At 50.2% G+C, this 16,812-nt stretch overlaps 3 protein-coding genes across 5 annotated transcripts; 1 reads left to right on the top strand and 2 right to left on the bottom strand.

Moving 5' to 3' along the window:
- The first annotated feature begins 442 nt into the window (after positions 1-442).
- Positions 443-4,654, top strand: LOC136730012 (uncharacterized). Its single transcript, XM_066697559.1, has 4 exons — positions 443-614; positions 1,470-1,622; positions 3,423-3,629; positions 3,888-4,654. The coding sequence occupies exons 2-4, from the start codon at positions 1,475-1,477 to the stop codon at positions 4,028-4,030; spliced, it is 498 nt and encodes a 165-aa protein (XP_066553656.1). The 5' UTR covers positions 443-614; positions 1,470-1,474; the 3' UTR covers positions 4,031-4,654.
- Positions 4,655-4,705: 51 nt separating this feature from the next.
- On the bottom strand, positions 4,706-16,476 carry hyal3 (hyaluronidase 3). Of its 3 annotated transcripts, none has more exons than XM_066697556.1 (4): positions 16,428-16,476; positions 7,790-8,781; positions 6,742-6,831; positions 4,706-5,127 (listed from the first exon to the last, which is right to left on the bottom strand). In XM_066697556.1, the coding sequence occupies exons 2-4, from the start codon at positions 8,726-8,728 to the stop codon at positions 4,858-4,860; spliced, it is 1,299 nt and encodes a 432-aa protein (XP_066553653.1). In that variant the 5' UTR covers positions 8,729-8,781; positions 16,428-16,476; the 3' UTR covers positions 4,706-4,857. The 3 variants fall into 3 exon arrangements, with proteins under 3 accessions (XP_066553653.1, XP_066553652.1, XP_066553654.1); XM_066697555.1 differs by lacking the exon at positions 16,428-16,476 and adding an exon at positions 14,182-16,418; XM_066697557.1 differs by lacking the exons at positions 6,742-6,831; positions 16,428-16,476 and adding an exon at positions 14,182-16,418.
- On the bottom strand, positions 9,682-14,171 carry naa80 (N-alpha-acetyltransferase 80, NatH catalytic subunit). The gene is made up of 2 exons (XM_066697558.1): positions 13,224-14,171; positions 9,682-11,298 (listed from the first exon to the last, which is right to left on the bottom strand). Exon 2 carries the CDS (start codon positions 11,226-11,228, stop codon positions 10,425-10,427), a length of 804 nt encoding a protein of 267 aa, XP_066553655.1. The 5' UTR covers positions 11,229-11,298; positions 13,224-14,171; the 3' UTR covers positions 9,682-10,424.
- Positions 16,477-16,812: the final 336 nt, after the last annotated feature.

The raw sequence follows: 16,812 nt of genomic DNA, 5'->3' as shown, positions 1-16,812 counted from the left end.
TTCAATGACATTGTCTCACACTTGAGACACGCCTCGGGGTGTCGCTGTTGTTCAGTGGATGAACCGCCTCAGCCCCTACTTTCAATCTGCACAAATTCACACACATTTGTATCTTCCAGTCAGACTGCGATACAATAATAATGCAATAAAATCACGAATATCATCAGGATCTCTTATATCGAGTCACAGGAAGAAGAAGAAAAATACATACATTAGTAGTAGTAGTATAGGTTATCAATATATTCGCATAGGAGGAACATCTTCAAATTGTATAAATATTAAATTTGTAAAAAGTACGACGGCGTATGGGGTGTTTTTGTGGCTGTTGTTGGGGGTATTTGAACTCCTCACTTGGATAATTTAATCATCCCTTTGCCCCGCTATAAATAACCTCCTCATTCCGATGACTATTTTAGGACAGGGGCTGCGGCGCGGTGTGCCCTGGGGCCGGACGGGACGGGACGGGACGGGACGGGACGGGCTGGGAGACTGCGGTGTCGCTGCTGTGGCGGTTGCGGTTTCGACGGATCAGATGTTATTCTTCGCAGATTTCTGGCTTCTAACAAAGGGTTTCCATCTCTGAACACTTCCCCTGCCATCCGCGCACAGTGCCGGTAAGAGAGAGAGAGAGAGAGAGAGAGAGAGAGAGAGAGAGAGAGAGAGAGAGAGAGAGAGAGAGAGAGAGAGAGAGATGTTCTATCTGTCTTTCTAACTTCTAGAATACTCAGTCGATGTTCCAAACAGGGAGTTCAGATCCGCTGAGGAAGAGGAGGGAGGGCCTGTACGAGTGGGAGGATGAACTTTACTTTTCTTTCTTACAAAAAAGTGTGAAGATAGATAGATAGATGTGTACAGAATGAAGGGTGATGGAGGTGGGACTGTGACAATGACGGGTCACAGACAATAATGTATTTTCAGAGCAGCATCCAGTGAACTCGCGAACACTTTTCTACAAGAGAAGTGAGAACCGGTTAAATCAGAGAGGAGGGCGAAGGCCGTGAGAGAGGACGCTGTGGGGCAGCGGGTCTGGCGAGGGTGAGAGGCAGTCAGACCACAGACGGCACCGCACACCTGGCCTGCCTGCTCTCACAGAGATGATCTGATTTCTCGCTGGCAGTGCAGCATTAAAATGAGCCCCCAGTCCTTCCCCATCTCCCCACTCATTCATATGTCTGAAACATACGGAGGAATCGTCCACTTTTTACCCAAAGCACATCCCTGTCTTCATATAAATATCAGAATTATGGACAAACATCTGGACAAAAGGATACCAATGTTCAGAGGCTGTGGGGTGTTGTTGCCTGCTCCATTTAGTGCTGTGTGTTGTCTGTGGAGGACACTCAGTGGAAACCAGCTGTTGTCCCTCTTTTGAGCTCCCTGTCTCTTTCTCCTCTTTTTCCCTTTTCCTATCCTCCTCTCTCTCCACCTCTTCCTCTCCCTTTTCTCCTGCTCCTCCTCTCTCTCTCCAGCGGCCATGACGAAGGCACCGCCCTCTCCCACAGGCGGCTTCGTCCGGATCAACGACCGGGACCTGTCCGAGATCGAGCTTCATTCCGTGGAATCCATCAATGACCTGCTGGGTTTCAACAGCAGCCCCGACCCGCTGGCCAAGACGCAGCCCGGTGAGCGGCTCTGCTCCCCTGCTCCTCCTGCAGCGCTGTGCCTGTGTGCTGTGTGCAGGAAGGTCAAAGTCAACTGTGCCACCACGCCTGATTGCTTCCCATGCGTTTTGTTGATGATACTAAATTGATTCGTATCACACAAGAATTGTGATTCACTAATCAGTGAAGCCAGTTTGGGTATGGCTAAATATTCTGAATGGTTTCAGATTAATACATTATCTTTAAATACAAAACAATCCAACTTTATTATTTTCACTAACACACATAAGAAATATTCAAAAACTACAGCTAGAATCCTGATGGGAGGAAATTAAATGGAACAGGTTTCATCTGCTAGATTTCTCGCAGGTCTAGCTGATGAGAAATTGAGTTTGTTTGCAGCAAAGTGATGGAATCTGTTGGTATCATCACAGAGATTAGTGCTGTGATTAATCTGGCTTGCTTTCTAACTCTATACTACAGTTTGATTTACCCATATCTCATTACTGTAATATTGTCTGCCCAGCACATATGCTTCCCACCTGCAAAAGTTATTCATCATACAAAGCAGATGAGCAAGATTGGCCGCCTCATCTAATTCCTCGGCTCCCTCTGCCCCTTTAACACAATCCGATCATGCGCTTTCATCTACAGATACTCAGAGCTGCCAGCCAGCCCAGCTGAACCCTTTAATCGCTTTTTTACATTAATTCAGAAATCCATCAACACAACACAAGAAACTGCGACACCCTTCACCCCCCACTGTCGTCCCTCACATCATACGCTCTCGTTCAGATACAGAGGCTCCACACTCTGGAACTCATATCTCCACATTGATAAATCATCTTCCCTCACGAACTTCAAACATAAGCTGGGAGCCAGCCTGATGAACCCGACCATCTAGTTCATTCCCACAAATGTAGCCCTTTATGTATGCGCACATATCACACATTCACTCACACACAAATTACACAGACACGAATCTGTTCATCTTTTTCTTTTCTTTTTCATTTATTTATGAGTATATCCTTTGTTTAAATGATTACTTACTACATCTTAATGTTGTATATTATTATTCATTGTATTTGCTTTAAATTTGTATATTTATTTTTGTCATTTATTTTTTGGGATGAGGGTCTCATATCAGCCCATTTAAGGCTTCTAACCTCACCTGCACATTATATTTCATATTCTTTGGTGCAAATGAATAAAAACAAACAAAAAAAGAAAGTTGGCATCTACGGGAATTAATGACAAATAGAGACTGAAAACTGAGGGAAAAAATAAACAAATAAATGACTATATTTTGATATATATCCCTCTGGAAAATCCCCCCAAATCAAACAGGGCGACTTAATGCCCAGAAATGCCAGAAGGGTTGAGGTTCTAGAACAGAGGAGCCCCCACCCTTCTGGTTTTTGTTCCAACCGAGCTCTCAATTACTTAATTAAACCCTTAATTGAACTAATAATTGCCAAAATCAGAGCTTTTTAATTATTTTGAACAGTAGGGGTTTTAAAAAGCCAACTCTTTTATTACACAATTTAAAAAGTCAAATCTAAGATTGGTACTTAATTAACTGAGGGCTCAGTTGGAACGAAAACCAGCAGGATAGGGGGCCTCCAGGACCAGGGTTGGAGACCCGTTCTAGAACACACCTGCATAGGGTTCCGTGCTGTAGCAGCTGGGTAGAGGTTCTAGAACACAGCTATTAAGGGCAGTGAGTTATTATTGCATCACGACTCCAGCGGGTGCCGTACCGAGACGGAGAAGGTGCCCCGGGACCTGCCACTCATCCCGGGTCTCTCTCCTCCCTCACAGGCAGGCAGCCCTGCCTCCAAGGCATCTCCACCAATGGCAACCTTCCAGCACCGGACGAGCCAGTTGTCTGTCAGACGGGCTACCCAATGAGGCGGCGGTGGGGGGGGTGCTGTGCCTGCTGCACCCCACCAGTGTGCCGCTGTCTATGGGTGGTTGTGGCCGTCTCCCTGTTGCTGCTGTGCCTCTCCCTGATCTTCTATTTCCTGGGTGAGTTGAGTAGAGCCCACAGAGGGCCACCGTCAGGGTGAACAGGGTGATGCAGAGTGTGGGCTCAGTTTTGTAGTCTTTCAGTGAAGTGAAGTGTGTGAACAATCTTGGTGTTGTAATGGTTAAGACCTGCCAAAATGACTGTTTAATGCTGTGTGTCCCATGTGTGTGTCCTGTGTGTGTCCCCTCCCTGTGTGTCCCCTGTATGTCCTGTGTGTCTCCTCTGTGATCTCTGTGGGTATACTGTGTGTGTCCCAGCCCAGCAGAGCGAGTCCCTGTACAGGATTTCCCAGGCCGTCTGGGAGAGGAAGAGCACGGCCCGGCAGATCGACGAGCTCCTCCTCTCGCTGCAGGAGCTGCGCCACAACCTGTCCTCCACACGGGGGCCCCAGACTCCCTGAGACTTCCTGCTCTAAAGCCAGAGGGACGGCTCAGAGGGACCGACGGACGTACGTACGGATGGACATACAGGAACGGGCCAAACTGGCTGAAACCCATAAGGGAGCTCGAATACAGGACACGCAGACTGAGGAGAGGGACTCTAAAACGCTGCGTCTGAAATGGCAGCGGAAGAAAATTGTAACAATAGCATAGAAAAAAACGAAGCGATTAATCTTTTCAATTATGACAGCAAGTAGTGGGGCGCTCATCTCAAACCTGTGTATATTTTGTTAATTGTTTTAGTTTCATAAAGACCTTCTGAGTGTGTGAGGGATGAAAGGACAGACAGACTGATTGGATGATTGACAGGTGCGCATCTCTCACCATAAGATCATCTGACACAGAATGGGATTCCTATTGGACAGTGACAAAAACTGAGGGATAGTCCAGCAAATCAGAGAGAGAGAGTGAGAGAATGGGGGAGAGAGAGAGAGTGAGGGAATGAGAGAGTGAGAGAATGGGGGAGAGAGAGAGAGTGAGGGAATGAGAGAGTGAGAGAATGGGGGAGAGAGAGAGATCTGCTGTATTCTGACCATATATTTATTGTCGTTTTCTAAAGAAATAAAATAAACTTTGCATTTGTGTTTCTGTGTCTGAGCAGAGCTGTGAGCCATTTAGAATAATCCACACAGATCTGTATACATTTATTTTATTAAGTTAAGAACTGCAAGAATTGCAGACTTACTTACAACCTCTGTTTCTGATAACATCCGTGGTGCTAGGCAATAGCTATCTGTGCCCAGAAGTCGCTGTGAGGGGACGGTGCGGCCGACTCGAGCCCACTCTGTCAGCGCAGCCGGTTCTGGCACCTCTGACCCGTCCAGCCCGGGTAGCACACACAGATGAAGGAGGAGCCCAGTGCGTCGAGGTCTGGCGGGGCCCCCGGGGAGCGGGCGCTGGGGAGGGTCAGGCTGGCGCTGGAGTCCCTGTCCTGACGGGCACAGCGCCCGTTTCCGCTGCACCGGCTTTGGCTGCACTGAGAGGCGGCTGAGGTCAGCTTCCTCACATAGCCGCCCAGGACGGAATCCACATAGTCCCTGAGGACCTCACAGTTGCGCTGGACACAGACAGACAGACAGGCAGACAAAAACCAAGACAAACACAGTTAGACACAGAGAGACAAACACACAGAGATAAATGGATGGAAAATGCTAATAAAAACAAAGAGGAGTAATTTGTAAATGTACTTTAACTTGTATTTAAGCAAAAAACATCTAAAGACAATGTTTTACCTAATCAACTGCATAGTTTTTTTTAAGGTAAACGTTTATTTTGAAATTGATGCATGCAACACGTTCCAAAAAAGTTGGGTCAGGGGCAATTTAGGACTAATAGCGATGTGACGAGTTGAAATTAGAAGGTGATGTGAAACAGGTGAGGCAATCGTGTAATCATAGTATATAAGGAGCCTCCAAAAAAGGCCTAGTCCTTCGAGAGCAAGGATGGGTTGAGGCTCGCCAATCTCCCAGCAGATGCGTCAGCAAATAATCAACAACGATATTCCCCAAAGACAAATCGGTAGGATTTTGGGCATTTCACCTTCTGCAGTGCACAATATAATTAAAAGATTCAAGGAATCCGGTCAAATCTCGGAGCACAAAGGGCAAGGCCAGAAACCAGTTCTGAATGTGCGTGATTTCCGATCCCTCAGACGACACTGTCTTAAAACCATCATGAGTCTGTAATGGATATCCTGACATGAACTCGGGAATACTTTGGTAAACCTTTGTCAGTCAACACCATTCGCCGCTGTATCCACAGATGCAAATTAAGGCTTTACTATGCAAAGTAGAAGTAATACATCAACACTGTCCAGAAGCGCCACCGACTTCTCTGGGCTCGGTCTCATCTGAGATGGACAGCAGCACAGTGGAATTGTGTTTTGTGGTCCGACGAGTCAACATTTCAAATAGTTTTTGGACAAAATAGCCGTCGTGTTCTCCAGGCCAAAGAGGAAAAGGACCATCCAAGCTGTTATCAGCGTCAGGTATATAAGCCGGCGTCTGTCATGGTATGGGGGTGTGTCAGTGCCCATGGCATGGGCAACTTGCACATCTGTGAGGGCACCATTAATGCAGAAAGATATGTACACATTTTGGAGCGACATATGCTGCCATCCAGATGTAATCTTTTCCAGGGACGTCCCTGCATTTTCCAGCAGGACAACGCCAAACCACATTCTGCCCAGATTACAAGTGCATGGTCTGCGTAAGCAGAGAGTGCGGGTGCCAGCATGGCCTGCCTGCAGTCCTGACCTGTCTCCCATTGACAATGTGTGGTGCATTATGAAGCGCAAAATAAGACAACAAAGGCCCCGTACAGTTGCGCAGCTGAAGAAATGCTTAATGGATGAATGGGGGAAAATCCCGCTTGCTAAACTTAACCAACTGGTGTCTTCAGTGCCCAAACGCTTAATAAGTGTTATTAGAAGAAAAGGTGATTTACACAGTGGTAAACAGTCAACTGTCCCAACTTTTTTGGAGTGTGTTGCAGTCATCAGTTTGAAATAAGTGTATATTTTCAAAAATAAATTAAATTCACAAAGTAAAACAATAATGTGTTAATAATGTGTTTTCAATATAGTACAGGGTGAACCCCAACTTTTTCGGAATTGGGGTTGTAGATGCACACAGAGACAGACACTTAGATGTGGACAGTGAGATGGACAGACCTTGGAGTTGGCAAAGCGCTGCTCCCCCCACAGCACAACCCCAGCCGCCCCTAGTGCTGCACTCTCCCCCAGGGTCTGCTCCAGCTCCCTCTGCAACAACAACACACTCTCACTGTACCGCACTGACACACTCACACTGTACCACACTGACACACTCCCGGCCTTGGATTTGGCTGAAAAACTCCACTGAAGACCGAGCAGGTCAAAGTACTTCAAACTATGACCGCCGCACACACACACTCCTAATAAAGGGGAGGCAGCGGTGGGGAGGCATCTACATCTATATTGGGGTCAAAGCCCCTGTCAGCCAATCTGCGTGACCATGAGCGACAGCAGGAACATGGATTCTCCCCACAAAGCCCCTGTAGGATATTAGGGAGCTATTTCTGGCAGCAAACCTGAGGCAAGACCAGCAGGGCTGCATGGGGACCCCCAGCAGGATCGGGTAAATAGCAGGGGCAAACAAATAACACCACAAATATAAATACGGTGCCGGACCCTGTCCCTGCTCCCCCTCCGACAGCCAGCTGGAGTGATGGATGCTGGGTGGATGAACATACAGGGCTGGAGAGATGACCCTCACTAGGGAAGGCAGGGAATATAGAGCTGGGATCTCCGGCTGCTGACAGGCACCGAAGTCTGGCTTTGCAGCTCACTGAGATATTATACACAAGTGGTAACCCTTCATCTCTGTATTTTTGCACTTTGTTTTACACCTATGTTGTAAGTCACCCTGCATAAGGGTGTCTGCCAAGAAATAAAAATAATAATAAGAATAATCTCTCTCTGTGCCGCCTGCACAAGAAGCGAGGGCTGCTATTGGCTCTCAGAAACATGGGTCACAACAAGGGAAGCAAACAAAGTCCGATATAATACGTTCGCAAGTTCCCTGCACCTGTTCTTGCCCATGGTAAAGTAACAAAACAAAATAACTCTCCTGGACAGGTGAACGACAGAAGGGAAAGAATTATATTTTTTCAAATATGGCCACCTCACACAGGGTGCATGGCCTTTGAGGTGTGTGTACAGGTGTGCTTGTCTACCTTACCTGGCCCAGGTACTGGAGGGTGTGTGCGAAGGCCACCCTGGCGTAGGGCAACACAGGCCGGGCACCGCGGGCAGAGCGGAAGGTGGATGCCACCCTCATGGCCTCCAGCACCCTGTAGCGGACGAAGAGGCCAGCTTCCTCCCTGGAGGCCAGCTGGTGTGGCAGGTAGATGCTGGGGTAGATGGCGGTGGAGTTCTGCCACAGCCAGTCCAGCCGGTCATTCCTCTGGGCTGTGCTGGGATGGCAGTGTCCGGTGTAGCTGGTGCTGCTCTGCTGCTTGTAGTAGTTGTAGCAGTCGGGGAAGCCATAGTAGCCCCACAGTCCCGAGGGTCGCAGTCCAACGCCCAGCTGAAGGGTGCGCTCCATGATCGCCCTGGCACCCGTCTCGAACTCCTCCTGCGCCACCTGTGCCAGTTCCCTCACGGGCAGCTGTGGGTGCTGCTGCCTCGCCAGCCTCATGGATACATGTTGGTACTTCTTCTTGGTGTCCCAGTTGCGCACCCAGAGTGGGCGCCAGTCCTCCCAGTCAATCACGGCCAGACCGCCGAAGTTGGGCCGCAGCCAAGACCGGATCGTCCCGCTGGCTCTGCGCAGATGCTCCTCCAGTGTGGCCTGCTGAGGGACGCCCCCATTCACCTCGCGACCGTCCTGGGAGATGTAGGGGTATAAGCCCAGCTTGTTGCGGTAGAAGATGGTCATGTTCTGGCCCAGGAATCGCTGCTGCCGGTTCTGGATAATGTCGAAGGTGCTCAGGTCGATGCTCACGCCATGCCTCTCCTGGCACTGCTCCGTGGGCATGTTCCACACCACCACGAAGGGCCGGCAGTGGATGATTGGGAAGGCACCAGCGGAAGTGGTGGTGGCGCCTGCATTGGCACACACCCCCCAAGCTCCCAGCAGCAGGACGAGAAGGGGGAGAGCGGAGCCCCCTCGCAGCATGGCCGCTCTTGGGTTGAGGAGCAGAGCCAGGGTTCCACACGTCACGGTCCTCCCTGTGAACACAGCGCAGTTTAACTGGGGCAGCCTCACGGCGGACCCTCCACTGCTCAATGCAGACCCTTCAGCCCTCACTGCGGACCCTCCACTGCTCACTGCGAACCCTCTACCCCTCATTACACACCCTCAACCCCTCACTGCGGATGCTCCACCGCTCTCCGCATTCTTGTCCTGCTGCTGGGACCCTCCTCCCCTCACTACAGACCCTCCACTGTGGACCCTCCACTGCGGACCCTCCACTGCAAACCCTCCACCCCTCACTGCAGACTCTCCACTGCGGACCCTCCACCCCTCACTGCGGACTCGCCACTTCAGACCCCCCACTGCGGACCCTCCACCCCTCACAGACCCTCCACCCCTCACTGCAGACTCGCCACTGCAGACCCCCCACTGCGGACCCTCCACTCCTCACTGCGGACCCTCCACCCCTCACTGTGGACCCTCCACCCCTCACAGACCCTCCACCCCTCACTGCAGACTCGCCACTGCAGACCCCCCACTGCGGACCCTCCACTCCTCACTGCGGACCCTCCACCCCTCACTGTGGACCCTCCACCCCTCACTGCAGACAAGTCCTTGTTTCTTCACCAAAGCACACAATCTGGAAGCTACACATGTGGGAAGAGGCATGACACACGCTCCTGTTGTTTTACTGACATGTTGTTTGATGCGGTTTCACTGACTTCTTTGTAACTTGCATCAACACATTTTCCAGGCTAAGGAGAAGATAATCGTTTATATCTTCAATTGGCTATCATTGCCTTTAGTAGCAAATTAACAAGGGCTGGCAGATCCTGGAAAACAACACAAATGCATGTAATCAGCCATTTCTCCACTTCTTCCAATAAACTGCTTGAAATGAGAGCTCTGCATGCCCCCCAATCACAACAGGAGCCTTTGATGATGTTCAAAGATGTTTTAATATAAAGCTAAAACACCAGAAATAATGCAGTCACCAAAGAACAAGGCACCTAGGCAACAAGGACAAATTAAGGGTGACTAATTTTAACACAAAACAGATACAAACAATTATAAGACTGGATGATTCGTTTCATTGCCGAGTTGTGGGACACCGATGAAGAGAACAGCCTGCAGCAGACCCTGATTGGACGGAAGTGAATTTAGAAGCCCATTTCCCTCCACAACACAAAATTCAGCTCAGTATACACTGCAAGAGCCAATCTTAGGGCAGGCTCATCTTGCCCTCCAGTGGATGTTTGACAAACTTAAATGCAACGCTTCAGACAACTCCAGGCAACAACCGTGAGAATTAAAATAAAAACACGTGTCGCTGGATCTTCTCTCTGCCTGGATGCCTGCTGCAATGGGCGAATTAAAAAAACGATTAACAGAGCATTACTGGGCCAAGTGGAACCATGACAGGGGTGTTCTACTGCAGCGGCTCCCAAACACCGGTTTTTAAAAATCCATCAAAATATTCGGTATTGGTGTTGCATTTTTATCGGAAATTACATGTTTTCCTTTGTATGAATGCTATGAATCGCAGTGTGGGAAATCGTTTGGCAGGCGCTGGCTTGAGTCCAGAGACCCCAAGAGTCTTCCGGTGCCCAGTCCCTGTAGAGGCCCCCTCGATTCCCCCGCACTACAGTGGGGGGGGGGGGTGGCATCCAGCCAAGACTCAGATGTCCTTCTGCATCCAGAAGATCGGCTGTCCTTTAGCATCCCTGTAGGGCGTCTCCAGTAACGTCTTAGAGGAGGGAAGGGCCAAGGAGGCTGAGGACCGGGTGTGGGCAGAGGGAGGAGGAGTAGGAGGAGGAGGAGGTGTGGATTGGGGAGGAGGAGGAGGAGGAGGAGGAGGAGGGGCAGAGGTACTGAGGAAGGAAGGGACGTTCACAGCAGAGACAGCTGGTGGAGGGGAGGCAGGAGGTACAGGGCGAGTGGCTAAGGGAGGAGCTACAGGGGAGTGAGGGGCTACAGAGTGGGTAGGCCTCTCCCCAGGCAGCGGCAGGGATGAGGGTGGCGGGGTGGGGACCGGACCCCTCCAGTCACAATCATCGTCTTCGTCTCCTGCCGCTGGCCGGGAGAACCTCAGCAGTGCCTCCATGGGGACGAAGGCGGTCATGGCCCCGGCGCTCTGCACGGGCCGCGAGAGGACGAAGCCCAGGCGGGCGTAGAAGTGCTGCTTATCGTGGGTGGTCAGGCAGAGCCGGCGGAAGCCCCGGCCCCTGGCGTACCTCTCGGCCTCCTCCATCAGCTGCCGCCCGTAGCCCTTGCCCCGTTCGTCGAGTGCCACCACCACCGACTCGACGAACAGACTGCTCCTCTGCCCCACCACTCGGGACAGCCTGGCGTGGCCCAGCAGCTTCTCGCCCTGCCCCCCGGCCCCCCGCCGCAGCAGCACCAGACACAGAGGGAAGTCGTCGCAGGATTTCTCCAGGGAGTGAATCCGGGCCCCTTGACTGCGCTGCCACTCTGCGTTCATGAGGTCGGCGCAGGCGCCCAGCAGGTCTGCCCGCCGGTGTAAGGGCACCGCCCACACCTGCCCATCACCCCTGGAGCCGCCGTACATGACACACAGCAGCCAGAGAGAGAGAAAGAGAGAAAGAGAGAGAGAGAGAGAGAGAGAGAGAGAGTGGAGGGGAGGGGGAACGCGGTTACAACACTGCATGTCTAGAAAAACTGGCGTCTCAAACTTACACCTGAGTGATCAACCTCTCGGCTCGGGGATCAGATGCACTGTGCGGATACTGTAAACACTGCATTCATCTCCTGCCCCCCCGCCATCAAGGCGTAGACCACCTTCTCACACCTCCATACGAATTTCACTTCAATGAGGTTCAGCCGATTGTGACTCTGGCCACTCAGAGGTGACAGATGGGAAGGGGTTGAGAGGGAGATGAACGGGTGATGGAGCTGAACTCAAGTGTGCATCATCTGACAAACCTGTGCATAATACTCTGCTGTATGTGCAAGTGAACATCTGCGTTAGGCCATGCAAGATGCACAGAGCCGAGTCAGCAGATACACCTGGTTTACATCTCTGCATGCTGCCCACCGAGCTGCCCCCCCTCCGTTGTGAAGTTTCGCCCCAGCTTGACTGTCACAGTGCGGGACTGGAGGCTGTCTGTCCGAGACCGCACCACGTTCCCGCATTGAAACGTGTAAATATCGCTCGGCCCGTTGCAAAAGATATCAACAAAAAACACCATTTCCACTTTCATGAGATCTGCCTCATCGCCTCGGCTGCCGCAAGACTCCATCGCTGCGATCGCACGAGGTTAAAAAACAGAAACCCATCCCTCTGCCGGTCTCAGTGTCGAGCAGAAACGAGTCCAGACTGGAGCACCGGACAGCACGACAGGCCTGAGGAAGCGGCACTGAACACCAAGAGCTCCTCCTTCCTCTCTGCATCTCGCTCATAAACACACACACAGCTACACTCTCACACACACACAGTTACACTTTCTCTCTCTCACAGACACACACACACACACACACACCAACACTCTCTCTCTCTCTCTCTCTCTCTCTCTCTCACACACACACACACATCTACACTTACTCACAGACACACATTCCCTCTCTCTCACACACACACTGACACATACAGTAGAGACATGCAAGAATGAGGAACCACACGCATTACTCCATCACAATTTCACATTATTTCACCAAACAGTGCAGATAACCCCCCCACCACCACCACCTTCACATCCTTCTGCTCTTCTTCTTTTCAAAAGACAAAGTGTCTTCTGCAATGTGGTCGGCTGCATTGTTGGACTTCAAGAGATCGTACTTTCACTCACCTAGGACCTGATGCGATCTGTGTTGGGTCTCACGGTTTGAGTTTGGCATGAGAGTGGCAGTTCCCCAGCGCCCTGGCTATGTCGCTATAGATAGCATGGTTCTGTCGCCCCACAGGTCCCCCTGACCCGGCTCAGCGCTCTGTGAGGCACCGAGTCCGCTGACCAACCACTTGCGATTTCAATGTCAATTTTCTTTGAGGTTATCTGTTCCACAATCAACAAAAACGCTTCTTGAAATATAGATGTGGAAAGAGCAGCACAGCACGAATAAAGTATCTCCCCGTCACCACTAAGAGCACAAAGCACACGGGGGGGGGTCTGGTCTCTGTCAGATGAAAAGGATGTTCAGTCCTCGTCCGATCGCTCTATATTCGCCTCGTGATCCAGGACAGAGGTTTCTCCAAACACAACCACACGCCTGTGGTCTCCCGTGCGTTTGCAAGAGCAAAACTCAAAACACTTTCATTACCGAATCTGAGCTACAAGTCTCGTGCACATTTAAACCTGATTAGTCACGGCTGAAGTTAACAGCACACCTAACAATAGTAATAACAGTTTAAAAAGCATAGTGAGTGAAGCTAAAACCTGGAATTTCCATTATTTACCCTGTTCTGTACATGGTACACATGACTCACATTTAGTATTGCTTTGTTTAAATATTGTCAACATACCCAGTTAAAAACCACTCTGCTTATTCAGCTGTTCTTTCCCAAATTAGAAAAGGTCCAGGAGTAGCAGTGTGATTTCCAGGCCGAAGGGCGAAAGTAACTTGTATGCATTCGCGAGGGTTAGCGAGTCTGTGTGCTGACACACGTGACGCCCAGATCATTGTAGTGTCGTGGGGTAGGTGGTCCGGGGGTCCAGCTTGATAAAAGCTCAGGGGTGTCACACTGAATAAGTCACTGAACCTGTGCGCTGTTTCAGATGAGATATACAATCCAGGTAGTGTTGGCAGCTGTTAAAGCTTCATAATTCACACCCCCGTGCGAATAGCATATTATTATGATGATGATACATTATCTCTAGATTAATGAAGACTTTTGTATTCAGAGGCATTTAGAGACGGACATAAACATTTAAACCCAGCAGAACTCATTCGAACCCCCAATCTTTTTCTTCTCAAACCAAACACTATTTATTTTAGAAACCTCTTCTGCTGTGAAACTATCTATCTTATGAAGTCAGAGAACGCAGCCAACCAGCGAGAAAAGTGTCTAGAGCTGGAATCTGGAACGTGCCTAGTCTAGAGCCCACTTAAAGACACCACGAGGAACTGTAAAGTTTTTAAGGATTGTTTTCAACTACAGGTAAACCACCAGTTCTACAATCCCTATAAAATTAAAAGCAAAATTAAAGACAACAACACATCTTTTCACTACGTTTTTTTGTGCGTTTGTACACTTGAAAGATTCCAAACACGGCTTTTGCAGACCCTCCGATCCAGAAGCTACAGAGGAACTGAACGAGTAAGATGGGCAGAAGGCTGCTCCCCTCGCTGGACCCTGTTCTTACGCTCTGAACTGAAACACGAACGCGTTTGTGGGGAGTTGCTACTCAGGGATCCCGACAGACAACACCCACGCCAACAACGCAAGACTGAGCCGCGAGGCCAGAGGTCCGAGGACTCACCTGGTGGGGTGACGACAGACGGACAGACGGACGCAGGGCAGCCGAGAGAGACTTGGAGAGAGTGCCACTGACAGAAGCAGGCTCAGGAAATAAGGGAAGCAGCCGAGCAGTGACTTGTGTTTGCAATTTCCAGCAACACCCACCACTGTGACAGCTGGGGGAGACACAACCCAAACGCAGCATCACAGATGCAGAGGAAGAAGTAAAAACACAGAAATAACTCCTTTATTTTAGGTAACTGTATAGTAAGCTTTAGTTTCGGATGCCATGTGTGTATAAATACATCAGTTAGTATTGTCTGAACCAGTCTGGTATTGTCTGTTAAAATCTACATCATTGGAGTGTAAGTACTTGTAATATTAATACAAATAATGAAATAATAATTTTCCTGAATACTTCTGATTTACTCTTCAGTAGCTTGAACTATCTTAATGATTGTATTTTGAAATGATTATACTTCTGCACTTTCTTAATGCTGTGTAAGCTGTATGCAAAGAAATACTAATACAAATATTAAGAATATAAGAACATAAGACAGTGTCCAGTCGAGAGGAGGCCATTCGCCCCATCGTGCTCGTTTGGTGTCCATTAATAACTAAGTGATCAAGGATCCTATCCAGTCTATTATTAATGAGTGATTGTTTTAAATGCTGCATTTTTAACTACAGGATTGAGCATCACGTTCACTTTCTTTCACCCCCACTTTCTTTACATTGAACAGAGTTGCAGAACGACGCCGCTGTGAAACTGGTCTGGGAATAAACTAGTTATTCTTAGACCTTCTGCTTCCCCTGCGACCCCAGGGTCCTGTCAAAGCAAATCTGAACAAAGAGGACAGACAGCACCTGGACATCTCCATCAGAAAAAAACAAAAGTAGCCTCTAGCTAAGCAGCATTAACACAGCACCCTCTCAACGCCATCACTGACGCTGCTGTTGGGTCAGTCCCCAGAAATTCCACGACGGTGCCTCCGAAAACAAGAGCAGGACGAAAGGTGACAAGCGGGAGGAACCGGCGGAGATGGGAAGCAACTTGCACATTGTCCTGCAGCATTCACGCATGGGCTGCGGTCGGCCAAATGCCTTCCTTTCCACAGGAAGTCATTCTGAGATAACGGCCAAACGCATTAAGAAAGAACGTTTCTTTTATTTTTCTCTACATCCGATGTAGAACTTCCCCTGTTGCGATATGCTGCAGCCCGCTTCCTCTTTTGACACACACAAAAAAGCGAGGAGGAGTGAAGGAGTTTCAGGGTCTTGTTTTCAGCTGAAAGAATCCTGACCAGCCCGTACAAGGCCACTGCTAATCCTCAGACAGGGGTGAAGAATTAAAGGCCCAAAGAAACGCACGTCCACTCTTACTCTCATCGCAAACGTGCATAATGTGTGCCACAGTGGCAGAGTGACTGTTCGCCCCATCTTGCACGTCTGGTTTCTCGTCACTCGCCAATTCAAGACCCCTATCTAGCTGTGTCTTGGAAGGTAAACTCAAGACAATCAACTACAGCAACCTGGTGGGTTGGGTGGACCTCCTTTCCTGCCTCTCTCACTGTCGGACGTAAGACAACATCACCTTAAAACAGGGTAGGGTTTGAAATCAGCTGATGAGAAGTTGAAATTTGGCCGCAAACTCTCTACTTAAAAGCTGCCCTGAACGAAACGAAGAAGGACTAAGAAAAGCAGATATTTGCTAACGAGATGAAGATATATGTATCTTATTTGGGACAAGCACAGATAGAAATAAACCACAGTGTCCATCTCCCTGCTGCGGAGTGCTTTGGCTGCAGTATGCACACATTAAAGGTGCCTGTCTGGGGTCTGTCTTGTGTGAACTGCCCCACTGGGCTGGTCTTGATGTGACAAACCAGCACAAAATGACCTCTGCAGATTCCCGCAGCTCTGCGCAGATCTGCACAATCCCTCCGATGCCATTGGTGGAGCCACCCAGAGCGACCCAGCTGTTCAGCCCCGGGGCGCCGGCGTGTGCAGACGGAGCAGCCGCGGCCTCCGATGTGAGCGGCTGTAACCCGCAGTTTATTGAATCTAATAAGACGGTATTAATCCGGCAGCGTTTCACTCTGCACGCATGCGTATTAACAGCAGCAGGCAGCCCGGCAGCGCCGCCGGTCAGTGGAAACGGGCTGCTGTCCTTTCCTGCCCGCCGCGCTCATGCCAAGCCGTGCGGCTCTGTGTTCCCGAGCACACAACCACGACCGCGCCCGCTCCCACCCCGCACGGCCGACCTACATGTCTCCCTGGCCCGCCGCGCCGACGCTCCCCGGCCGCACCACGGACAGCGCCGCTCCTGGGTTTATGGGATAGAACCGCATCCACAATCCAACATGGCTGCCGCGGTTGGCAGAGCACAGCGCTGTACGTGCCGACGTGCGTGTGGCGTCTCCGCTGCTCGTCGGGGTTTCAGTGCCGGAGAGACGGACCGCACAGTCACCGCACCGGCACAGGCCGCGTTAATGCGTTTGCAACACATTAACCAAGACTGCGATACCAGCCGCTGTAGCGTGTGAGACTGCCCCCTGCAGCACAGCGGCGGTACTGACACGCTACATCCGTGTTTCACGAAATCGAGACCTTAAATACACAGTTCCCAGTCCCCACGACGTCTAGGTATAGA

Source organism: Amia ocellicauda, chromosome 3, assembly GCF_036373705.1.
Source record: "Amia ocellicauda isolate fAmiCal2 chromosome 3, fAmiCal2.hap1, whole genome shotgun sequence".
Lineage (NCBI taxonomy): Eukaryota > Metazoa > Chordata > Actinopteri > Amiiformes > Amiidae > Amia > Amia ocellicauda.
The sequence above is the reverse complement of the archived record's forward strand: the minus strand, read 5'-3'. Positions and strand labels throughout refer to the sequence as shown.